This window comes from Vombatus ursinus, unplaced genomic scaffold (assembly GCF_900497805.2).
Source record: "Vombatus ursinus unplaced genomic scaffold, bare-nosed wombat genome assembly UNPS02009205.1, whole genome shotgun sequence".
In the NCBI taxonomy this organism is placed as follows: domain Eukaryota; kingdom Metazoa; phylum Chordata; class Mammalia; order Diprotodontia; family Vombatidae; genus Vombatus; species Vombatus ursinus.
The window spans coordinates 36,102,798-36,123,706 of record NW_020948983.1 but is presented as its reverse complement, the minus strand read 5'-3'; the positions used below and the strand labels follow the sequence as shown (position 1 = coordinate 36,123,706).

General features: G+C 36.3%; 1 protein-coding gene across 1 annotated transcript in view; it reads right to left on the bottom strand.

Moving 5' to 3' along the window:
* Positions 1–20,909, bottom strand: part of CHD2 (chromodomain helicase DNA binding protein 2) — a 129,652-nt gene that overhangs the window by 52,235 nt on the left and 56,508 nt on the right. Inside the window, exons 17-23 of the mRNA XM_027851981.1 lie at positions 11,829–12,017; positions 10,155–10,317; positions 8,862–9,014; positions 6,770–6,841; positions 3,282–3,431; positions 2,245–2,393; positions 507–603 (exon numbers count right to left, since the gene is read on the bottom strand). Coding sequence (XP_027707782.1) covers positions 507–603; positions 2,245–2,393; positions 3,282–3,431; positions 6,770–6,841; positions 8,862–9,014; positions 10,155–10,317; positions 11,829–12,017 — 973 coding nt within the window. The remainder of the gene's footprint in view (positions 1–506; positions 604–2,244; positions 2,394–3,281; positions 3,432–6,769; positions 6,842–8,861; positions 9,015–10,154; positions 10,318–11,828; positions 12,018–20,909) is intronic.

Here is a 20,909-nt window from a genome sequence, read left to right as displayed (position 1 = left end):
CTTTGTGACCCTTGCCAAGTCACTTAACCCCACTGTCTAGCTCAAAAAAAAAGTACTGATATGCCTAGGCCAACTGCCTCAAAAGTTTGTTCTCTAACTCCCCCATTTCTTATCATCTCTATAACTTTCAAACCTAATCTTAATTGCTGAAGAGAACTTGGAACATAAATAATTAAATTAAAACTCAGTATAAAGACTAAATAATAATAAATAATTCTAAAGCCACCAGAACCAGCAGGCAAAAAGAGAGAACCTTCATCACCATTCCTCAAATTGTCCCATTTAATTTTATAGAAACTTGGACAAAATAAAGTAAAATTGGCTAGTTCCCTTAAGTAATTTATTCTGGAACAATTTTTAGGCAAAACTCAGAATGTGCTTCTGGAAAAGAAATTCCTTAGAACTCTCAAAAAGAGGAAAAATATACACATAATACATACATATGTAATACCTATACATATACACATATATGTATGCCAATATTCTCCCCCAACATGTTTAATCACCTGAGGCTCTGACTCCTCCCCTTCTAGTTCTTTGAAGAGATCTTCTGCTCCAAATTTCAAAATAGCTGTGAGCTCTTCTTTGTTGAAAGGATTAGAACTGCAAGGAAGGGAAAAGGTAGTTGTCATCTGAAATACTTAATGGAGCCACCCTTTCCTAACACATACCCAAGAAAAAATATTCTATACCTTCCCAACCATGAAAGACAGGGCTTTAGCCTCTTCAGATACCTTATTCATCAATAGAATGGAATGTTGTTAAGGCAATCTCCCTCTATGCGGTGTGAATAAAATGACAAAGGCATTTCCATGTTTTCCTCAGCAGTTACCTTGCTCATCAAGGAATATTTCTAAACAACTCTGAAGAAAGAAATTCCTAACACATTTTTGGCTTTAAGAATAATTTGCCCAGTGGGGTGCCAATCACAAAGTATCTTTCCAGTTGCTTGAGTCCAACCACATACAAAGGAATGAAGCTTTTCCCAAACAAATTCACTCCATACACTGAAATTTCCATGTATATTAACAAACAGATTCGAGTCAACCCCTTTTTTGCGCCCAAATATTATAAAACTTCTAGAATCAAACATCCAATTCAAGTCTACGTCCCTTCTTCCCGTAACTAAAAAAATAAAATAAAATAAAAACCCAACCAGAAAATACAATTTGAAACATGCAGTTACCAAGAAATAGTTGTCCTCTTTCCTAAAGACAACTAAATAAATATACTTTCTCCTACTTTCTATACCATTCCTGTTTTCAATATCACATCAATTATTAAATGAAAGAAACTAAGAATCCAAACACAAACATTTTTATGAAGAGTAAGAAAAAGATTATGATTCTAGTTGATTCACTTGTGCTGATTAATAGCTAACAGTCAAATAGTCAAAAGTCAAATAGTGTTTGGGATTAAAGTCTGGTAGGAAAATGTTAAAACTCCTGTTACAACTGCTTGGTAGCTTAGAGGCAGATATTACTGTAAGCACAGATCTGACTTTCCTGACCAAGAAGCAACTTCCTAGGATTAAATACTAACTCCTCTGGTACTTGAAACCCTCCACAATCTGTATCCAGGCTCCCTTTCTAGGTTTACTAAATATCATTCTCCTTCCCAAACACTCCCTTTCCAGCCACACTGGCCTATAATACACAATACTGCTGGGTCCACCTCTGCACCTTCACTCTGGCTGACCTCCAGGATGAGTGCACATTCTTTCTCTTCTACCTCTTAGAATGCCTAGCTTCCTTCAAGGGAAGCACCACTAGTGATCTCTCTGCAAATTACTTTGTAACTGCTTTGGATTTCTTTTGTATTTACTTATCTGTGTTACATGTCGCATCCCCTCAATAAAAGGCAATTACTGATTTTTTTTAAATTTTTATATACCTAACACATCGTACATTGGCACCTAAGAAATGCTTATTGAATTGAAAGCAAAAGGAAAAGACCAAGAAACAAAAAGAGTAGATAGACCGTAAGATCCAAGAGAAAATAACTGGAGCAAGTGCTAGGATATAAAAAAAAGAGAGAAAATGAGGAAATAAAAACAACCCTCCCCCCACCCAAAAAACAACAACATAGATGTTAATATACTTTCTTTTGTTCAGTAGCCAGGAATTTCCAACGTGACTTCTGAATGAACTCCTCATGTCAAGCACAGTGACACCTGATTGACAAGACACAGTCTACAGCCGATATTCAGCTGGATCTCTTTCATTCCCTGCATCAAGTACTTACTTCGACCTGCCCGAGTTGTTATCCAAGACAGTACGGCCTGTGGTATCCATACGCTGGATCACTAAATGATCCAGTACCATCTTCTTTTTGGCTCGTTCAATGATCTCTTCCTCTACTGTCCCCTTTGTAACCAAGCGGTAAATGTTCACCTGTAGAGCAAAGTAAAAGGAGGATTGCATCTGACATGTACTGTGCAAATTCTCTAGCTCTACCCAGAGAACAACTGATGTGATGCCTCATTTAGGGGGAAAAGGTCAATTCTATTCTGCTTGAAATGTAAATTATTATACTCTATCCATTCAGGTAGTAGTCTTAATCAGACATGTATTTTTAATATAGCAGATACTCATTTTAAATAAAAGTTATTAAATAAAGGTATAAAGACTGCTATTAGTGGTCATATTGCAATAAAAATCAAAGAAATATTAAACACAAGACAAAAATGGTTTTTTTGATTAAGCTATATCAACAATAAATTGTATAAATGACACACAAAGATAGATTTCTACACCATTATTAAATGAAATGCTCCATGAAAAGCCATCTATAGAATACTTCTAACCATAACATGTATGGGAATATCTGGCTAGTGGGAAAAACAAGGAAACAGGGCTCACTGAAGAGAATGATAGGTAATGATTACCCAAACATAGTGAGGGGAGAAATTACCTATCCTATATCCATGCAAAATAATACCATCTTTAGGGTAAAGCTCACAAGAAACCCTAGTGGTGTACTATCTACACTCTCAAGTGGTGGGTGTGTGTGTGTGTGTGTGTGTGTACACATACACACACACAAAATAGGAAATCCATTTAAGTGCAAAAAGGTACTATCCTTTATTATTATCCAGCAGATGTCTACACTAGCTGAAATGGGATAAAATGGGAGGAAAGCACAAGTTACCCAAAGGTCATAGCTTTAATTGCTTAAAACCACACTAAGACTTTTGGGACACATTGCAGTTTACATATGGGTCATAAAAGGGCTGAATCCCTGCAGACTAAAGGTAGAGATATCCTGACATTTCCTCTAACCTGCTTCTTCTGTCCAATCCGATGTGCTCGGGCTTGGGCTTGTAAGTCATTCTGGGGGTTCCAGTCAGAGTCGAAGATGACCACAGTATCCGCTGAAGCCAAGTTAATTCCTAGGCCACCCGCCCGTGTAGAGAGCAGAAAGCAGAAGTCCTGTACATAAGGCAATACACCACTTTATGTCGTGTCTGTCTCAGAAACAGTTTCATACTCCAATAAGCCCTGTATCCCTGGAAACCCCTGCAGTTGTGAAGAAAAGTTAAGATATGATGGGCAAACTTTATGGAAGCTAAAAGAATGACCAGGACCTGATGGCAAAGTGAAATTTCATCATAAAAGAGGAAAGAGCAAGCAGTTCACGAAAGGAGGGGTTAAAGTCTGAAAAAGCATAACAGGCACTTCATTACCCATATTTAAAAATGAGAAAAACAAGACCTGAGAGAGGGAATTACTTGACAGTAGTCATATAACAGTTGAGTAGCAGAACCAGAATTCAAACTCAGGGCCTCTAATTCCAATGCTCTTTTCATTAACACCATACTGCTTTATTCCATATCCAAAGACATGTAATTACACAATCACAAACAATGCTCTTAACGTAGTTTTTCTTAATTCACTTTTCTGTGGTGGATAAAATTCAGTAAAACACTCAATATAAAATGGCACATGAAAATACTTTTCAGGTTCGAATGTTTATCCATTTCTTAGGACTAGTAAAGAACACAGGAATATCAAATAGATTACAGCAGTAGAAAGACAGATAAAATAAAGTACAGAAGGGTATGTATATTTAAGATAAGGGTCCAAGTATAGAAAAAAACCAGCCCACAAAATGGCACAGAGGTTTATACATGATTCATATGTCATGGTGATGAGAACAATAGAAATTACATAGAAATAGTTCAAAGTCAGGATTTGGTATTGCACAAAGAAATACTAAGAATATGATAGATTTAAGCTCTTCTTAGCAATGCAAGGATCTAAGAGAACTCCAACAGACTCATGATGGAAAATGCTATCCACATCCAGAAAAAGAACTATGGAGTCTGAATGAAGATTGAAGCATACTACTTGCTTTTTTTTTGCTTTTTTTGTTTCTTCCTTCTTGTGGTTACTCCCATTCTTTCCAACATGACTTATGTGAAAATATGTTTAATATGAATGTATATGTAGAGCCTAAATCAAATTGCACGTTGTCTTGGGGAATGAGGAGGGAAGAAGAGAAAATTTAGAACTCAAAATCTTATGGAAGTGAATGTTGAAAATTAAAAATAAATTAATTAATTTAAAAAAAAAAGAAATATGAAGAACGAAAAGTATATTAGAAGAAAATTTTTATCCAGATGTCTGTCTTCAAGTACTTGGGAGGTGGGGGTCATGGTTACATTTTAATGTATTCGTAAAATTTTGTTAGAAATGTAATTAGTGTTTTAGTATGAATACATATACACATATTTATATAAATACAAGTCAAAAATTATCTGAGTTTTGCCCAAATGATGATGATAAAATAGTCTTCACTTTCCAACTGGCAGTCATGTTTGTTAGCAATTAGATATGGAAATATTCAAAGTGGATGGCTAAGTCATAGCCAGTGGACCCAGTAAGGATTGACCAGCAGGGGTTTCATGAAAAGAAGAAAAAAAAAAGGCAGAACTAAGTCTTTCCATTTAGAAATTAATAACACATGATACTCTAGATGGAACTTCTCACTTCAGGATGAAAGATAACCCCCTTTAAAAAAAAGTCCAAAACTCAAAAGGATTAGGTTTTATAGATGAAGGGTAGGAATCATTTGTCTACTGAGTCCTTCCTCTATCCCACACCAAAAAAGCAACACAATTTTATTTCTATCTTGGAGAGGGAAACATAAAATTTTCAGATCATGTGTTTCTTTGTTTTAAGTAGAAACAGGTAACAAAACTTTATGAGAGAAAGAAACAGAAACAGATACAGAGAGAGAAGAGAGGGAGGGAAAAAGAAGAAAAGAGAGATAACAGGAATTTAACCACTATCCAAAGCTTCATCAACTACCTTTTATTCTTAAACCTTTTTAAGTTCTGCTCTGAATAGTTTAGCCAGAGTAGCCACTGAGAGTAAATCATTTTTTACTATAATAATACAACAGTAACCAAAGCAACATTATCTTATTCAGTCCACAAAAATCAGAGAATTTGAGACTTAGAAGAGACCTCAGTGACCATCTGGTCTCACTCATATATGAATGGAATCCTCTTCATAACAAATCTGACAACTAACTGGTCTTCCTGGTTTTGCTTTTCTGCCAAATGAAACTACGCCAATGCCCAGAGGATCCCCACCCTTGGCCTCAAAGCAAAGAGAGTACAATTACTGATGAACACACACAATTATTTTAAGAGTGTTCTATGCCCTACAGCTGGGAGGAAAACAAATCTGTCACCTGTGTTCAAAACATACTCTGGCTTCAGGAATTACTGACACCCCTCCCCCAGAGATGTCTGACTTATCTGGTTTTCCCACTGTTTCTCTGCCTCTTGTTTTCTTCTCTGCCCCTTTAAATCTGACACTTCGGCATTCCCACCTCCACACAGCTTCCATTCTTTTTGCTTTCTGAAATCCTATGCTATCTACAGTCTAAAACCACACAATTTAACACTCGATTGACTTATCATATATTATCTAATACTTTTTCTAATTACTTCACTTGATCCTCTTGTAAAATCCACAACAGAAGGAACTGCCTTGTACTTCTCCCAACACTTAGCACAGTGGTACAACATAGACACTTAATATGTACTGATTTAGTACAAAGCTGGAACCAGCTGGCTGACTGGATGAAAAATATCCCTGTTACTAAAATCAGGAATAATAAAAGTACCAACTATTATATAATAGTGTAAAGGAAGCTCAAAAGAAATTTAAATGGATGTTTTTAAGTGGTACATATCTCTTGTTCTCTCCTAGTTAAAACGAATCAAAAGGAAACCCATATAGTTCATCCTCAGCCACATCCAAAGAGTGGCACAGCCCTAATAAGAATTCAGTTCTTTCTAACATAGAAGCTTTTGATGTTATCATCTCATCAAAGCTAATCCTCCTCACAAACTAACCCATCCTCTTGCCTTGCTGTCCTCCAAGTCCCAGCAATTTTATCACATGAACCATATAGCATGACATCGCTGCTAGCAGAATTTATTTATTATTCAAGTCTGGGAAGGGAAGCACATATAAAGAAGCCTGCTTTCTAAGAGACAAATTATTAATGTGATCTTGTCAAGGTTTGGGAATTCTTACTGTTTTTCTAAGGCAGAAAGGGAGATGGTGATAATGAATAGTTCCTAAAACTCAGAATATTAAATTTTAGTCTTCCCTCACTACCTTCCTCACAGTATTGTAGGGAAAACACTTCGTAAACAGTAAAGTACTATATAACATCTGAACTACAATTATTATTATTGATTTAGACTCTAAGCTGCTCAAGTAACAAAGCCAGACAGAGAATGCTATACCTCAGATCCATCTGCATTGAAGTGGTCCAGTGCCTGCTTTCGGATTTCTCCCTTAATTGAACCATCCAGACGCTGTAGAAATAAATCAGCAAAGAATTAACAGTCATGGAAGACCAGCTGCACCAAAAGCCGAAAACACTACAGGCTTGCAACCTTCATTTGTCCCCACTAGGCAGAGATTAAAAATAACCTGAAGGCCCTGGCTAGGTCTATGTAAGTAAGGACTCTGCTTAGGCAGCATACCCCATGACATGGGATCTCTTGTTACAAGATCATAGCTGAAAGGCTATGATTCAAAGTGTTCTGTTTTAGGAGAATCTGAGGATAAGACCTTACACCAAGGACTATAAAGAAAATGATGGCAACCCAATCCTTGCTTAACTGCTTTGTTTTAATTATATTTGTAGGTACCAAACAAGTTTGCAGTGAGAAGCAATACAATTGATTACAATGATGTGTGTCTAGGGAAAAGTATTTCCTAAGGAAACCCTGCTAAGCTTACAAATGATTTAAGCAATTTTTTTTAAAATCACATAAATTTAATTTGTGATAAACTTTTTATTAAAGTAGTTCAAATACCATTAATGTAACAACATGTGTGTATATATAAACATATGTACACACACATGCAACACACTGCTCATTATATTACACAAAACATATTTAACTTTTAGGGAACACTTTTATATACATTATTTGATTTCTACCTCACAACTTTCATATGAGACGGGTAAGATAGCTATTATCATCTCTATTTTATAGAAGATGAAACCAAGATTAGAAAAATTAAATTACCCAAGGTCACACAATTGGTGGAAAAGTTAGGAATAAACCTGACTTTTCTCTAAATTCCCAGTCTAGCATTCTTTAGTCTAACCACATCATTGTCTTATAACTTCATTCCCTCTCTCCCAGAGAATACAAATGCCATTTGATTTTTCAGCCAAAAGGAAGTCAAAAGGAAATATGGTCTACAGTATCCCATTCTACATTCTGAAATCAGAAAAATCCAGTTCATTGCTGCTAGTAAGGGAGATGACCCAATGACCTAAGCTACTATGACACAAGAACCAGAAAGGAATGGGTTCCACCTCAGCTCTTGCAGAAAGAAAACAGATGGTTGCACAAAGAGAATAAGATTACCTTCTGATTTTATTTGGCATTCATAAGTCACTAAAGTAAAAGCAACTGAGGGATCAAATACACTAAGAGAGAATCTATTTCCGTGGAACAGCCACACTATAAAACACTACTGAAAGAAAATTATTAAAGAAAAATAACATAAAAGCCTAGAAATTCTAAACAGTGCTCTTCAGAACATTTTGGAAGAAGATCTGCTGGAGGCTCTGAGGGTAGGATTTAAGAAGGGAAATCTGATACCTACTGACTCAAAAGTTCCTTTAAACCTAATATATAAATTATGACACTAGTTGATGGGATTGCCATTCCAGTCAAACAAGTTAGAAACAAATCTTTAACTTAATCCACTGTACAAACAGAAACAAAACATATAATTCACCTATTCACTATATAAACCACTATCAGAGAAATCTCTGCCAAAATCCTTTAATATCCATATGATAAGATTTTTTCCTGAGTAAATCTCAAGAACATATACCTGAATGATTGTCAGGAAGTAGCAGTAAATAGTTTACATTCTATTAAAAAACTTATTCCAGAAATCAGTGGACTAACAAAAAAAGAACCAGTTCAAAGTAGGCTATATCTCCAGATTCAATTCTAAGTTCACTGAAAATTTATAAAACAACATACTGTGTTACTTTTTTTTTCTGGTTTGTACTACATTTCTTGAGTTCCTGTGATTCCCATATCAGACAACCAATTTTTCCTCTCCATTATTTAGAGATGTAAGAAGCAAACCCACCTTACTTTTATTTGCTTTTTCTTTCTCAAATTAAAAAGTGACCTTCATATGAATATTTTATGAAGGAGAAAGCCCAGAATAAGTTATTTCAATATAAGACCCTTCTTAGACTTACTTCTAGATTTAAGACAATTAAAAGAGTGCTGACTTTTTCCCACTGTGGGTCAGCTTATTAAGCTTGCAACTCCAATTACTGATTATACTCACCTGGAAAGGATAATGCTTAATAGTCAGGTATTCAGCCAGGATATCCAGCATCCTCACCATCTGGGAGAAGATCAGAACTCTGTTCCCCCTCTCTCGAAGTCTTGTTAATAGTTTGTCTAAAAGGATCAGCTTCCCACTGCTCCTGATCAGGGACTGAAGAACTAAAAGTCATTCCAATCATGAGGCTGAAACATTTCCCCATTTCTACACATAAAACTGTTCTTGACTTCAAAGGATTCTTCTTCTCATAGATGCTTTTTATATAATCTGGTTTGGGACCTGGTCATACCCCTCTGTTAATAACCACTTTACAATCTGACTTCTACCACCACTACTTTACTACAAATGTTCTTAAGAAAATTACCAATCCAGTGTCTTCTCTCTGTTCTCACACTTTTCAAACTTTCTAAAGTATGTAACAGCAGTGATCGATGTTTTTTTTTAAACTGTCACCTCCCATGGTTATGCTATTGTACTTTCCCGGCTCTTATTTCTCTGTCTCTTTTGGGTAGTTCCTTCTTCTCTTCCTGCCTTTTAGTATTCCCAGAATTCATCTATTAGGCACTGCTCATCTACATGGTTTCCATTATCTTCTCTACGAGAATAATTACCAAACCTATATCTTTCCTAACTTTGATTTCTCTTACCTGTGGCACTTGATTATAATCACTTTAGCAACTTACTGCACACTCTATCTCTATTTATTACCCTAAGTTTTTAATCTATATAAATCCTGGCATCTCAGGAAGATCATAAAGGTCCCTTGTCCTCAATGAACTATTTATTGTGTATTTTTCCATTTCCCACAGCACTGATGTTAAGTATAAAAGAGGTATTCAGAATGTTTCTTGAAAGAATTTTTTTTTTGGTGAGGCAATTGGAATTAAGTGACTTGCCCAGAGTCACACAGCTAGTGAGCATTATGTGTCTGAAGCCAAATTTGAACTCAGGTTCTCCTGACTCCAAGGCCTACCGGCCATCTATCCACTGCATCACCTAGCTGCCCAACTTAAAAGCATTTTTAACTAAAGAATTAAGTCATTAAAAAAGAATCTACAACCTTAATTTCTTCATTGGTTAATTTAAACAGATAATTTCTTCAAATAAATAAAAAAGTCTTGAATAGAAAAGAAAAGCTTCCCCTAAACCAAATTTAGAAAAGAATGAGACAGAAAAGAATTAATTTGAAGGTAGCTATGATAGGTGAGTTTTTGTTGTAGATTTTATTTTGTTGTGGATTTGTTTGTGGATTTTTAGAAAAAGATACTTATTATGCACAGAGTAAGGACCCACCAGCAAAATCTCCTGCCCATTTTCACGTTCGTTCTCTTCAGGAGGCTTAATCAGGTAGCAGTGGTTACAGCATTTTTTCAGTTCCATCACAATATTAAGGAAGCCAGATGTGCTGCCTCTTGTCCCTTTGGAGAGGGCCTTGTAATTCCTGGTCAAAATCCACCTGCAGATGTCAGTAATATAATTTATCAGGCCAAATTTTAAAACATAATAGGCTAAAGGGAGGGGAAAATGGAAAAAGGCTTCAAGGAAAAGAAAAATGGGAAGTGGAAAAGTGAATGTTTTTACTATTCATTCTAGGCCTTCATAGCTATAATCATATACATAATTTTATTTAGGCATGTCAACTTCATGACCATGATCGTTCACATTAAGCTTTAAAACAAATAACGAAGCAGTTTCTTCTCTCAAGTTATCCTTAACAAGGATCAATCAAGTGCAAAGAGTTTTCATATTTCCAAGCCCAGAACAATGGATTTAGAACCTATGACAGACCTGTACCAAAAAAAAAAAAAAAAGTATATTCAGTACAATGGCTGAATATTATGATATGGCCAGACTGTTGGGCTGAAAATGTATACACTGATGCCCTCCTCTAACTTCCATCAATAGATGCATGGTTTTCATTTCTCCTTCCTTTTCTTTCCTTTTATTGATTTGTGAAATTTCTTAGCTCATTCACTTCCCTCTTCTTATAAAACAAAAAAAAAGAAAAAGAAAAAGAAAAAGGAAAAGAAAGAATATGAGCATGGCAGCATGAAAAAAACATAGAATTGGTAAAGACAAATTAAACCAAGGTAAAATTTCTTCAAGATCTCAGCTTAACTGGAAGGACAGCCTATTTAGGTTAAAGAGCTACTCCAAAAGCAGGGCAAAACTGGGAAAACAGTCTCAATTTCAGCCTATTTTCAGTGTGTGGTTTTTCCCACATTCTATGTTCATTGTTTACAGACTTATTGTTTCTTTCTCACTACTATAATCCTTTCCATGTCACAATAACTGAAAAATACTGGACTCCAAATTCAGGTAGGTTGTAAGCAACAAGACAGAGGGGAAAAAAAACAAAACTACTTTTTAAGTGTGCTAATTATTGACAAAGCATAACTCTAAATGAGATGCTGCTTCTTTTCTTCATTTTTTATTTTAATGAAGACTTCTAATTTTGAAACATTAATTTTCAAATATAAATAACTGGTCCAAAACTTTGAAGTGAAGTTATAAATAATGGAAGCCATAATCTAAGCCAGTGTTGGCCTTCCTACAACAAAACCTAAATCAAGGACACAAATCCTTTTGTGTTATATCTGTTGCATATAGTCCACTTCAAATGGGAAAGGATGTTCCTCCCTTTGTACCAATTCCAAGGTTATTAATGAACATTCTTTAATATAATGATCTGTTTCCTGGCGCAAGGGGGAAATAGGGGAAAGCATCATTATTTCTCTGGGAATTGGGCTACACTTTGGACCATTTAGCAAGAACTGAGCACTAATTCCCATTTGTGCTAATAAAAAAGGGGATGGGAAGACTTGAAAAAAAAAGAAAAACAATACTATTCAGCATTGGCCAAAAACAAAAAAGCGAAGCAGGATTTTCACTGGGGGTTGCCCAACTGAAGGCATTTCCACCTGCAGCCTCAATACAACTTAACAGCCAACTCAGGAAGTAACTTACTTATAATACTGCTTCTGAAGTACAGACATCTCCACCCTGAGAATCTGTTCCACTTTGGCTGGAAGGGATTTTTCTACATCCTTTTTCACTCTTCGAAGAAGGAAAGGCTCTAGAACCTTATGAAGACTCTGGTAACCATTCTCTCTCCCCTTTCCATGGTCATCTTCAAAATCTTCCCAGAACTCAAACCTAAAAATGAAATACTAATTTTAAATTATATGGGGAAAATAAATTTCCTCTATCTGAATTTCAAAAAACACAATTACATTTTGTCATCATGAAATAAACTCTAAAAAAGGTAACTAACCAGGATAAAATGATTGATTTCTAATTTTTGTAACAACAACAAAAAAAAAAAAAGGCAGAAAAGAAAACCAAAAAATGAAAATGGAATGAAACAAAAATAATCCAATATGTGAGCATGAGTCAGAAAACCAAAATATAACTATCTGGGTTACCTAAATAGTTAAGATTTGGTTAATGAAATAATCAAATTTCTGAGACTAGCATATTTCTATTATATAAGGTTATGAAAATGAATGTGGAAAGTGATTATGAAAATTTTATGAAGGTAAATTATGGTGATTTTTAATTTTTTAACAAAAGGTGATTTACTTGGGAAAAAACAATTGAAAATATCAATCAGACACACTACTAAAATTTTAGTTGCTACTTAAAGAAACATAATTATCATAAAAAACCGTACAGTTCTTAGAGAGAAAGTTTAAAGGGCTCTATTTATAGGAAGTCAAAGCTGTACAAAACTACAAAACTGGCTGTCTTTTGACATCAACAGAATTTGGGAACACAGAGCACAATTCAAAAGACCAAACTTAATTTAGAAACATGTAACTCATATACACTCAGTCAAAACTATGCTGAGCTCAATGGCTGAAGCAAGTCATAATCTTTGGGGAGGCTGATGGAAACTATTCCATTAATTTAGAATAGGAATATTGGGACTAAAAACAACCAGAGGTATAAAATAAAGGTAAAATTATTTCACAGTATGAAGTACAATGATTCATCATGGTCAAAAAAAGTAAGATTACAACACTCTTAGAGAATGTTCTGCCTCTGTGCTATGCCCACTGAGCTCAGACCTCAGTGTCTTACATAATAAAGGAGGTTAATAAATATTGGCTGAACTGTATTAACTGAGGCCAGATTTGTGAGCTGAATCACTATATTCCATGATCAATACCACTCTGTGGTCTGACAAACACATACTGTCAGACAAAACCGTGTATGTGAATCAACACAACCATCGTAACTAGTGGAAAAACAATTCAAAGCATATGCAGACTCATCATTTTACATACAGGATAGCATTATTATAATTTGCCATAACCAGATTAATCTCAAAAAGAAACTGATCAAGATTTTACAAGATTTACTCTCCCCACTACAAACTGTGCAGCATATGAAAATTACCACTGTTTGAAGCATTAAAAGATAACAAAATGCACAACACAAAATGGTATTTTTTCTTTTTGATTGGAAGCAGTTATTTCATTGATTCAGGGAATTCCAGGTGAGGAAACTCCTTCAACCAATGAAGATAAGCAATAGTTCTGAAACTTAGACTCCTAGAATTGTCTGAGGCAGTGAGAGGTTAAATGACTTGCAAAGAATCACATCACCAGTATATGTAAGAAGTGGGATCTGAACCTAAGTCACCTTGACTCTGAGGCCAGCTCTGGATCTACTTTCCTACTTTTCAGCACAAAATACATTCAATATAATTTATCTTTCTTTGATGATTCAGAAAAAACTCTTTTGGGATCATCTCATCATAAATATCACCAATTTACAGTACTAAGCTGTAGAGAGTATAGGAAAAAAGGTTACTTTGCACTAGCCTTATGATATATACCCTAGAGGTTGTTTTTAATATCTGATATTGGCATGTTCACATCACATATCTCTTTCCCATAAACAGAAACTACAAAAAGAGTACTGATTATGAGTTTCCCAAGGTTCTCAATAATAAATTTATTATAATAAGTAACAAAGACTCTCTCAAAAACCTGCCTATCCTGTGCGACTCTTGTCAATGTCCTCGCAAAGGTTCAACACAGAGAGTCCACTCAACATACTGGAGACCCTCCTCAATATCTTCCAATATCATGAGGACCCCAATGGAATCCCCTAGCTACCCACGCACATTCCACACTCTTCACTAGCCCACCTTCTCTTTCCGCCTAGAAATTCTTTCTGTCTAGAATTCTTTATTGACATCCTTTACTGACATCCTTTACTCTTGTTCTTCAAAGTTCCTTGCTGGTTATATATTACAATCTGCTCACACCTACAATGCACTTTTCCATCACCCTCTGTGTTTATCTTTAGTTCTGTAGAGGACAGAAGTTGCATTGTTATACAGCAACACTGACAAAATATATTGAAAAAAGTGGGTTTTAGGGGGCAGCTAGGTGGCACAGTAGATACAGCACCAGCCCTGGAGTCAGGAGGACCTGAGGTCAAATCTGGTTTCAGACCAGACACTTGATGCTTACTAGCTGTGTGACCCTGGGCAATGTCACTTAACCCCAACTGCCTCACCAAAAAAAAAAAAAAAAAAAAAAGTGAGCTTTTGTTGCTATAAGAATCTTGGGATCAGTAAGTGCTTTGCAATTTCACAAAACATTCCAATACTCTCTTCTTTTAACTCTAGGCCCACCTCACTGTCCAAACATAAATATTATTAGACAAGTATGTCACTTTAGATTGTTAAAATCTGGGCAGTGGACAAATTCTTCCTCCATTTGGGCCAAATTCCTTTGAGTGATTACAGATCTCTTTTAGGAGGCCCTGCAATGTCCTATGGCTTGATGTAATCAATATATTGTTATCCCACAAAAGCCCAACAACGCCATATGGAGGACCTCACCATACCAGACTCAGAATACTATCGATTCTATGCTAAGGACTCCTATACCTACATATCTAGCCCTAACCTCTTTCTTGAACTTCAATCCTGGGGGCGGAGCCAAGATGGCGGAGTAAAAGCAGTGACTTGCTTGAGCTCTCCCGCAAACCCCTACAAATACCTATACAAAATGGCTCTAAATAAATTCTAGAGCAGCAGAACCCACAAAAAGACAAGAGTGAAACAAATTTCCAGCCCAAGACAACCTGAATGGTTGATCAGAAAGGTCTATTGTGCCGAGCTGGGAGAGAAGCGTAGTTAATCTTGGGCCCTACAAACAAAGACAAGGCCTCAGGGAACCTGCAGCAGGCCTCAGGTGACTGAATCAAGGGGAACTGTGGCGGTTTGCAGGCTTCTTAACCGACAAATGCCAAAGACAACTTAGAAATTCAGTAGGAAAAGTCTGTGACCACAGTGAGAGAGGAGCTTGGTCCAAGCCCAGTCCTGGGCGGTGGCTGCTTCCAGAGTTCTTGGTCCACAGAGAGAGAGGGGATCAAGTGTCTGATCAGAGGGGGATTGCAAGGATCTCTTTGCTGGTGCTGAGGCAGGATTCTCATGCTTCGCCCATGCTTGGATCTGGGTCACAGTTCTGGGTGGTGGTCCTGGGGCAAGGAGAAGTCCTGGCATGGCAGAGCTTGTAGCAGCAGTGAAGAGAGGATCCTCCTCATAGTTCCAAGGCAGAAAAGAGTGGCTCTGATCACTCATAGGCCAGAGCACAGGCCAGGAAAGGAGTAAACATCTTACCCTTGATCTTACCACCTTGGAAGAACTGAAAATTTACAGGTCCCTAGAAGTATCTCTGAAAACAACTGCACAAAACTGCTGCAGCTTGGGACAGTACATTATCCACACTGCAAGCAGACCCCCTACCCTAACAAAGAGTTTAAAACTCAAGTAACTGACTGGAAACATGAGCAAACGAAGGTGCAAAAAAAGTCAGACCATAGAATCTTTCTTTGGTAACAAAGAAGATCAAAACAAACAACCAGACAACAAAGTCAAAGCTTCTACATCCAAAGCCTCCAAGAAAAATATGAATCAGTCCCAAGCCATGAAAGAGCTCAAAAAGGATTTTGAGAAGCAAGTAAGAGAAGTAAAGGGAAAACTGGGAAGAGAAATGAAGAGGGATGCAAGAAAATCATGAAAAACAAGTCAAAAGCTTGCTAAAGGAGACCCAAAAAAATACTGAAGAAAATAACATCTTAAAAAATAGACTAATCCAAATGGCAAAAGAGGTCCAAAAAGCCAATGAGGAGAAGAATGCCTTCAAAAGCAGAATTGGCCAAATAGAAAAGGAAGTCCAAAAGCTCACTGAAGAATAAATACTTCCTTAAAAATTCAAATGGAGCAAATGGAAGCTAATGACTTTGTGAGAAATCAAGACATTGTAAAAAACAAAAGAATGAAAAAAATAGAAGACAATGTGAAATATCTCACTGAAAAAAAAAAAAAAACAACTGACCTGGAAAACAGATCCAAGAGAGATAATTTAAAAATTATTGGACTACCTGAAAGCCATGATCAAAAAAAGAGTCTAGACATCATCTTTCAAGAAATTATCAAGGAAAACTGCCCTAATATCACCTCCTGAAAGAGATCCCCTAAGGAAAACCCCTAGGAATATTATAGCCAAATTCCAGAGTTCCCAGACCAAGGCGAAAACATTGCAAGAAGTCAGAAAGAAACAATTCAAGTATTGTGGAAACACAATCAGGATAACATAAGATTTAGCAGCTTCTACATTAAGGAACCAGAGGACCTGGAATATGATATTCTGTGTTTTTTTTTGTTTTTGTTTTTTTTTGTTAGGCAATGGAGTTAAGTGACTTGCCCAGGGTCACACAGCTAGTAAGTGTTACGTGTCTGAGGCCAGATTTGAACTCAGGTACTCCTGAATCCAGGGCCAGTGCTCTATCCACTGCACTATCTAGCTGTGCCAGAATGATATTCCGGAGGGCAAAGGAGACAGGATTACAGGCAAGAATCACCTACCTAGCAAAACTGAGTATAATCCTTCAGGGGAAAAAATGGACATTCAAGTGAAAAGAGGACTTTCAAGCATTCTTGATAAAAAGATCAGAGCTAAAAAGAAAATCTGACTTTCAAATATAAGACTCAAGTGAAACACGAAGAGGTAAACAGGAGAGAGAAATCTTAAGGGATTTACTAAAGTTGAACTGTTTACATTCCTAGATGGAAAGATGATATTTGTAACTCACGAGACCTTTGTCAGTATTAGGGTAATTGGAGGGAAATAATATATATGTCTGTACATGCAGATAGATAGATAGATAGATAGATAGATAGATAGATAGATAGACAGACAGATAGACAGATAGAGGGCACAGGGTGAGTTGAAGATGAAGGGGTGATATCTAAAAAATAAAATTAAGGGGTAAGAGAGGATTATACTGGGAGAAGGAGAAAGGGAGAGGTAGAATAGGGTAAATTATCTCACACAAAACAGACAAGAAAAAGCTTTTACAGTGGAGGGGAAGTGGGGAAAGGTGAGAGGGAATGAGTGAATCTTATTCTCATAGGATTTGGCTTAAGGAGGGAATAACATACACACTCAGTTGGGTATGGAAATCTATCTTACCCTACAGGAAAATAGTGGGGAAGGGGATGGGGGGGGGATGATAGAAGGAAGGGCAGATTGGGGGAGGGGGTAATCAGAAGCAAACACTTCTAAAGAGGAACAGGATCAAAAGAGAATAGAATAAACAGGGGGTGGAATGGGATGAAGGGAAACATAGTTTTTCAAAACATGACTACTATGGAAGTGCTTTACATGACTACACACATATAACCTGTATTGAGTTGCCTGCCATCTGAATGAGGGTGGGTGGGGAGGGAGAAAGGGAGAGAATTTGGAACCCAAAGCTTTATAAACAAATATTAAAAACTGTTTTTACATGCAACTGGGAAATAAGATATACAGGCAAAGGAGTATAGAAATCTATCCTGCCCTACAGGAAAACAGAAGGGGAAGGGAGTAAGAGAAAGGCAGAGGGGTGGGGGAGGATGTGTGATAGAAGGGAGGGCAGATTAGGGGAAGGAGTATTTAGAATGCATGCCATTTTGGGGTGGAGGAAGGGGAGAGATGGGGAGAAAACTTGGAACTCAGAATCTTGTGGAAATGAATTTTGAAAATTAAAATAAACAAACAATAAAGAAAAAAAAGGAAAAAAAAAACTTCAATCCTACCTCAGAACATTAGCTATTGTAAGCAGGATGTCCCAGAGACATCTCAAACTCAATATAGTCACAATGGAACTCATCATTCTTTCCTCTCAAATTCACCCCTTCTCCAAATTTCCTATTTTCTGTTGAAGCATCATCATTCTTCCAGTTTTATCCTTGACTTCTTATTGTATTCACCTCATATACTCATTCATTTGCCAAATCTTGATGTTTCAACCTCCACAATATCACTCACATCCTACCCCTTATCTCTATTCACATAGCTACCATCTTAATTCAAATTTTCATCACTTCTTAGATTATTGCTATAGTCTCTTAGTTGGTCCCCTGTTTCGAGTCTCTCCCACCTCAGTCAATCCTCCATGCTGCTGCCAAAGTAATTCTCCTTAAGCACAGGTGTGACCACATTACTCTCCTACTCAATAAATTCCTGTGGCTCCCACTGTTACCTCTAGATTTAACGTAAAAGCCTGCTGAGATTTTAAAACCCTTTCAAACCTTGCCCTAATCTATCTTTCTGGCCTGACTGCTTATCATTCCCCACCTTGAACTCTGTGATCCAGCCAAACTAGACTCTATTGCTTACAGGTGATACTTTATCTCCCAACTCTGTGACATTGCACTAGCTGTCCCCTATGTCTGGAATATACTCCCTTTTCAATTCTGCCTCATAGACTCCTCTTCCTTCAAAACTAAGCTCAAATATGAACAGGCAGTTTTCAGAGGAAGAAATGAAAGCTATCTATCAGTCATATGAAAAAATGCTCTAAATTACTATTGATTAGAGAAATGCAAATTAAAACAATCACCACCTAACACCTATCAGATTGGCTAATATGACAAAAAAGGAAAATGACAAATGTTGGAAAAGATGTGGGAAAATTCGAACACTAATACATTGGTGGTGGAGCTGTGAACTGATCCAACCATTCTGGAGAGCAATTTGGAACTACGCCCAAAGGGTTATAAAAGTATGCATACTCTCTGATCCAGCAACATTACTACTAGGTCTGTATCCCAAAGAGATCATAAAAAAGGGGAACGGATCCACATGTACAAAAATATTTATAGCAACTTTTTTTGTGGTGACAAAGAATTGGAAATTGAGAGGATGCCCATCAATTGGGGAATGGCTGAGCAAGCTGTGGTATATGAATGTGATGGAATACTATTGTGCTATAAGAAATGATGAACAGGCTGACTTCAGAAAAACCTGGAAAGACTTGCATGGTCTGATGCTGAGTGAAGTGAGAAGAACCAAGAGAACACTGTATACAGTAACAGCAACATTGTACGATGACCAACTATGATAGATTCTTATAGCTCTTCTCAGCAGGACAATTCCAAAAAACTTGTGATAGAAAATGCCGTCCATATCCAGAGAAAGAATTATGAAGTCTGAATGCAGATTGACACATACTATTTTCATTTTTATTTTTGTTTTTTCTTTCAAGTGGTTTTTTCCTTTTGTTCTGATTCTTCTTTCACAATATGAGTAATGTGGAAATATGTTTAACATGATTGTATATGTATATATTATATCAGATTGCTGTCTTGGGGAGGGAAGAAAATAAATTTGGAACTCAAAATCTTACAAAAATGAATGTTGAAAACTATATATGTAATTGGAAAAAAATGAAATACTATTAAGTGGAAAAAAAAAACTAAGCTCAAGTACCACATTCTACACGAAACCTTTCTTGATCTCTTCAAGTATTGAGTGCCCTTCCTTTCAAACTATCCTTTATTTAACTACTTGGTGTTTACTTGGATTTATTCGCTATATACTTATATTTTCTTGTTGTCTCTCCAATTAGTATGTAAACTCTAGGTAAGGGTTGTTTTATTCATTGTATTTGTATCCCAATCACACAGTGGGGCACTTAATATATGCTTGTTGGTTGATTGACTTTGTACTGGAGCTCTCCCATCATAATTATGAATATTTTAGTACAAATACATTTACCTATTTTATGCCTCACTTGATGTTTATTATCAGTTATTAAATAGTCATTTCTATTGTGAACTCTTTCAGGGAATCTTGAATGATCTTGATACGTGGATGAGAGACACTTTGTTACAAAAGAACCTATACAGCAGTATTTTGTTCTACAAAGCGAAATACTTTTCATAATCAACAAAGTAAACAAAATAGGACTTATATTCTCTACATTGTTCAGTCATTTGTGAGATGGTAAAATGTAGATCATTGCTTTAATTGATTTGCCAAATTCTACTTGAAAAGGAAATTCCCCAAATGTGGAAGGATGAGGCAATTTTGCATTCCAGCTCCAACTACACCCACTCTCAAAAAGGGGAAGAATCAGAAAGTTAGTAACAGGAAACATGGCTAAAATCATCCAAATTTCAAAAGAAAGAAAATCCAATCTAAAATCTACAGTACAAGCAGATAAATGAGAATGAGTATTAAAACATTAAAAAGACTACAAACTACTCTAAAACATTACAAGAAAAAGGAAACTGATCCTTCTGGTGAGACACAAAACCCTCTACAACCCCCTAGAAGCATGGAACAACAAGATGGTGTTCCAAAATGGTTCAAAGGAGAAATAAAAAACATAAACAGAACAAGTCAGAAAAGAACAAATGTCAGAACTTATGACTTGAACAGCAGAAATAATTAACACAGAAAAAATTAAATCCATGTGGGCAAATCTCTCCAAAGACGCAAACAGGGAGCAATGGATTCAGAATATAAATATACTGAAGTGGAGGACTATCTAGAAGAAGAAAACCAAAATGTAAAAATGCTAAAAGAATATATTGTCTCTATATAAGCAAAAATAACTGATCTGGAAGGCAGGATGCTCAAAGACAACTTAAAAATCAAAGGTCTCCCAGAAGACTATGTTAAATTAAAAATATGAACACCATAATAAAGGAAATAATACAAGAAAACCCTCTAGAACTTCTAAATACAAAAA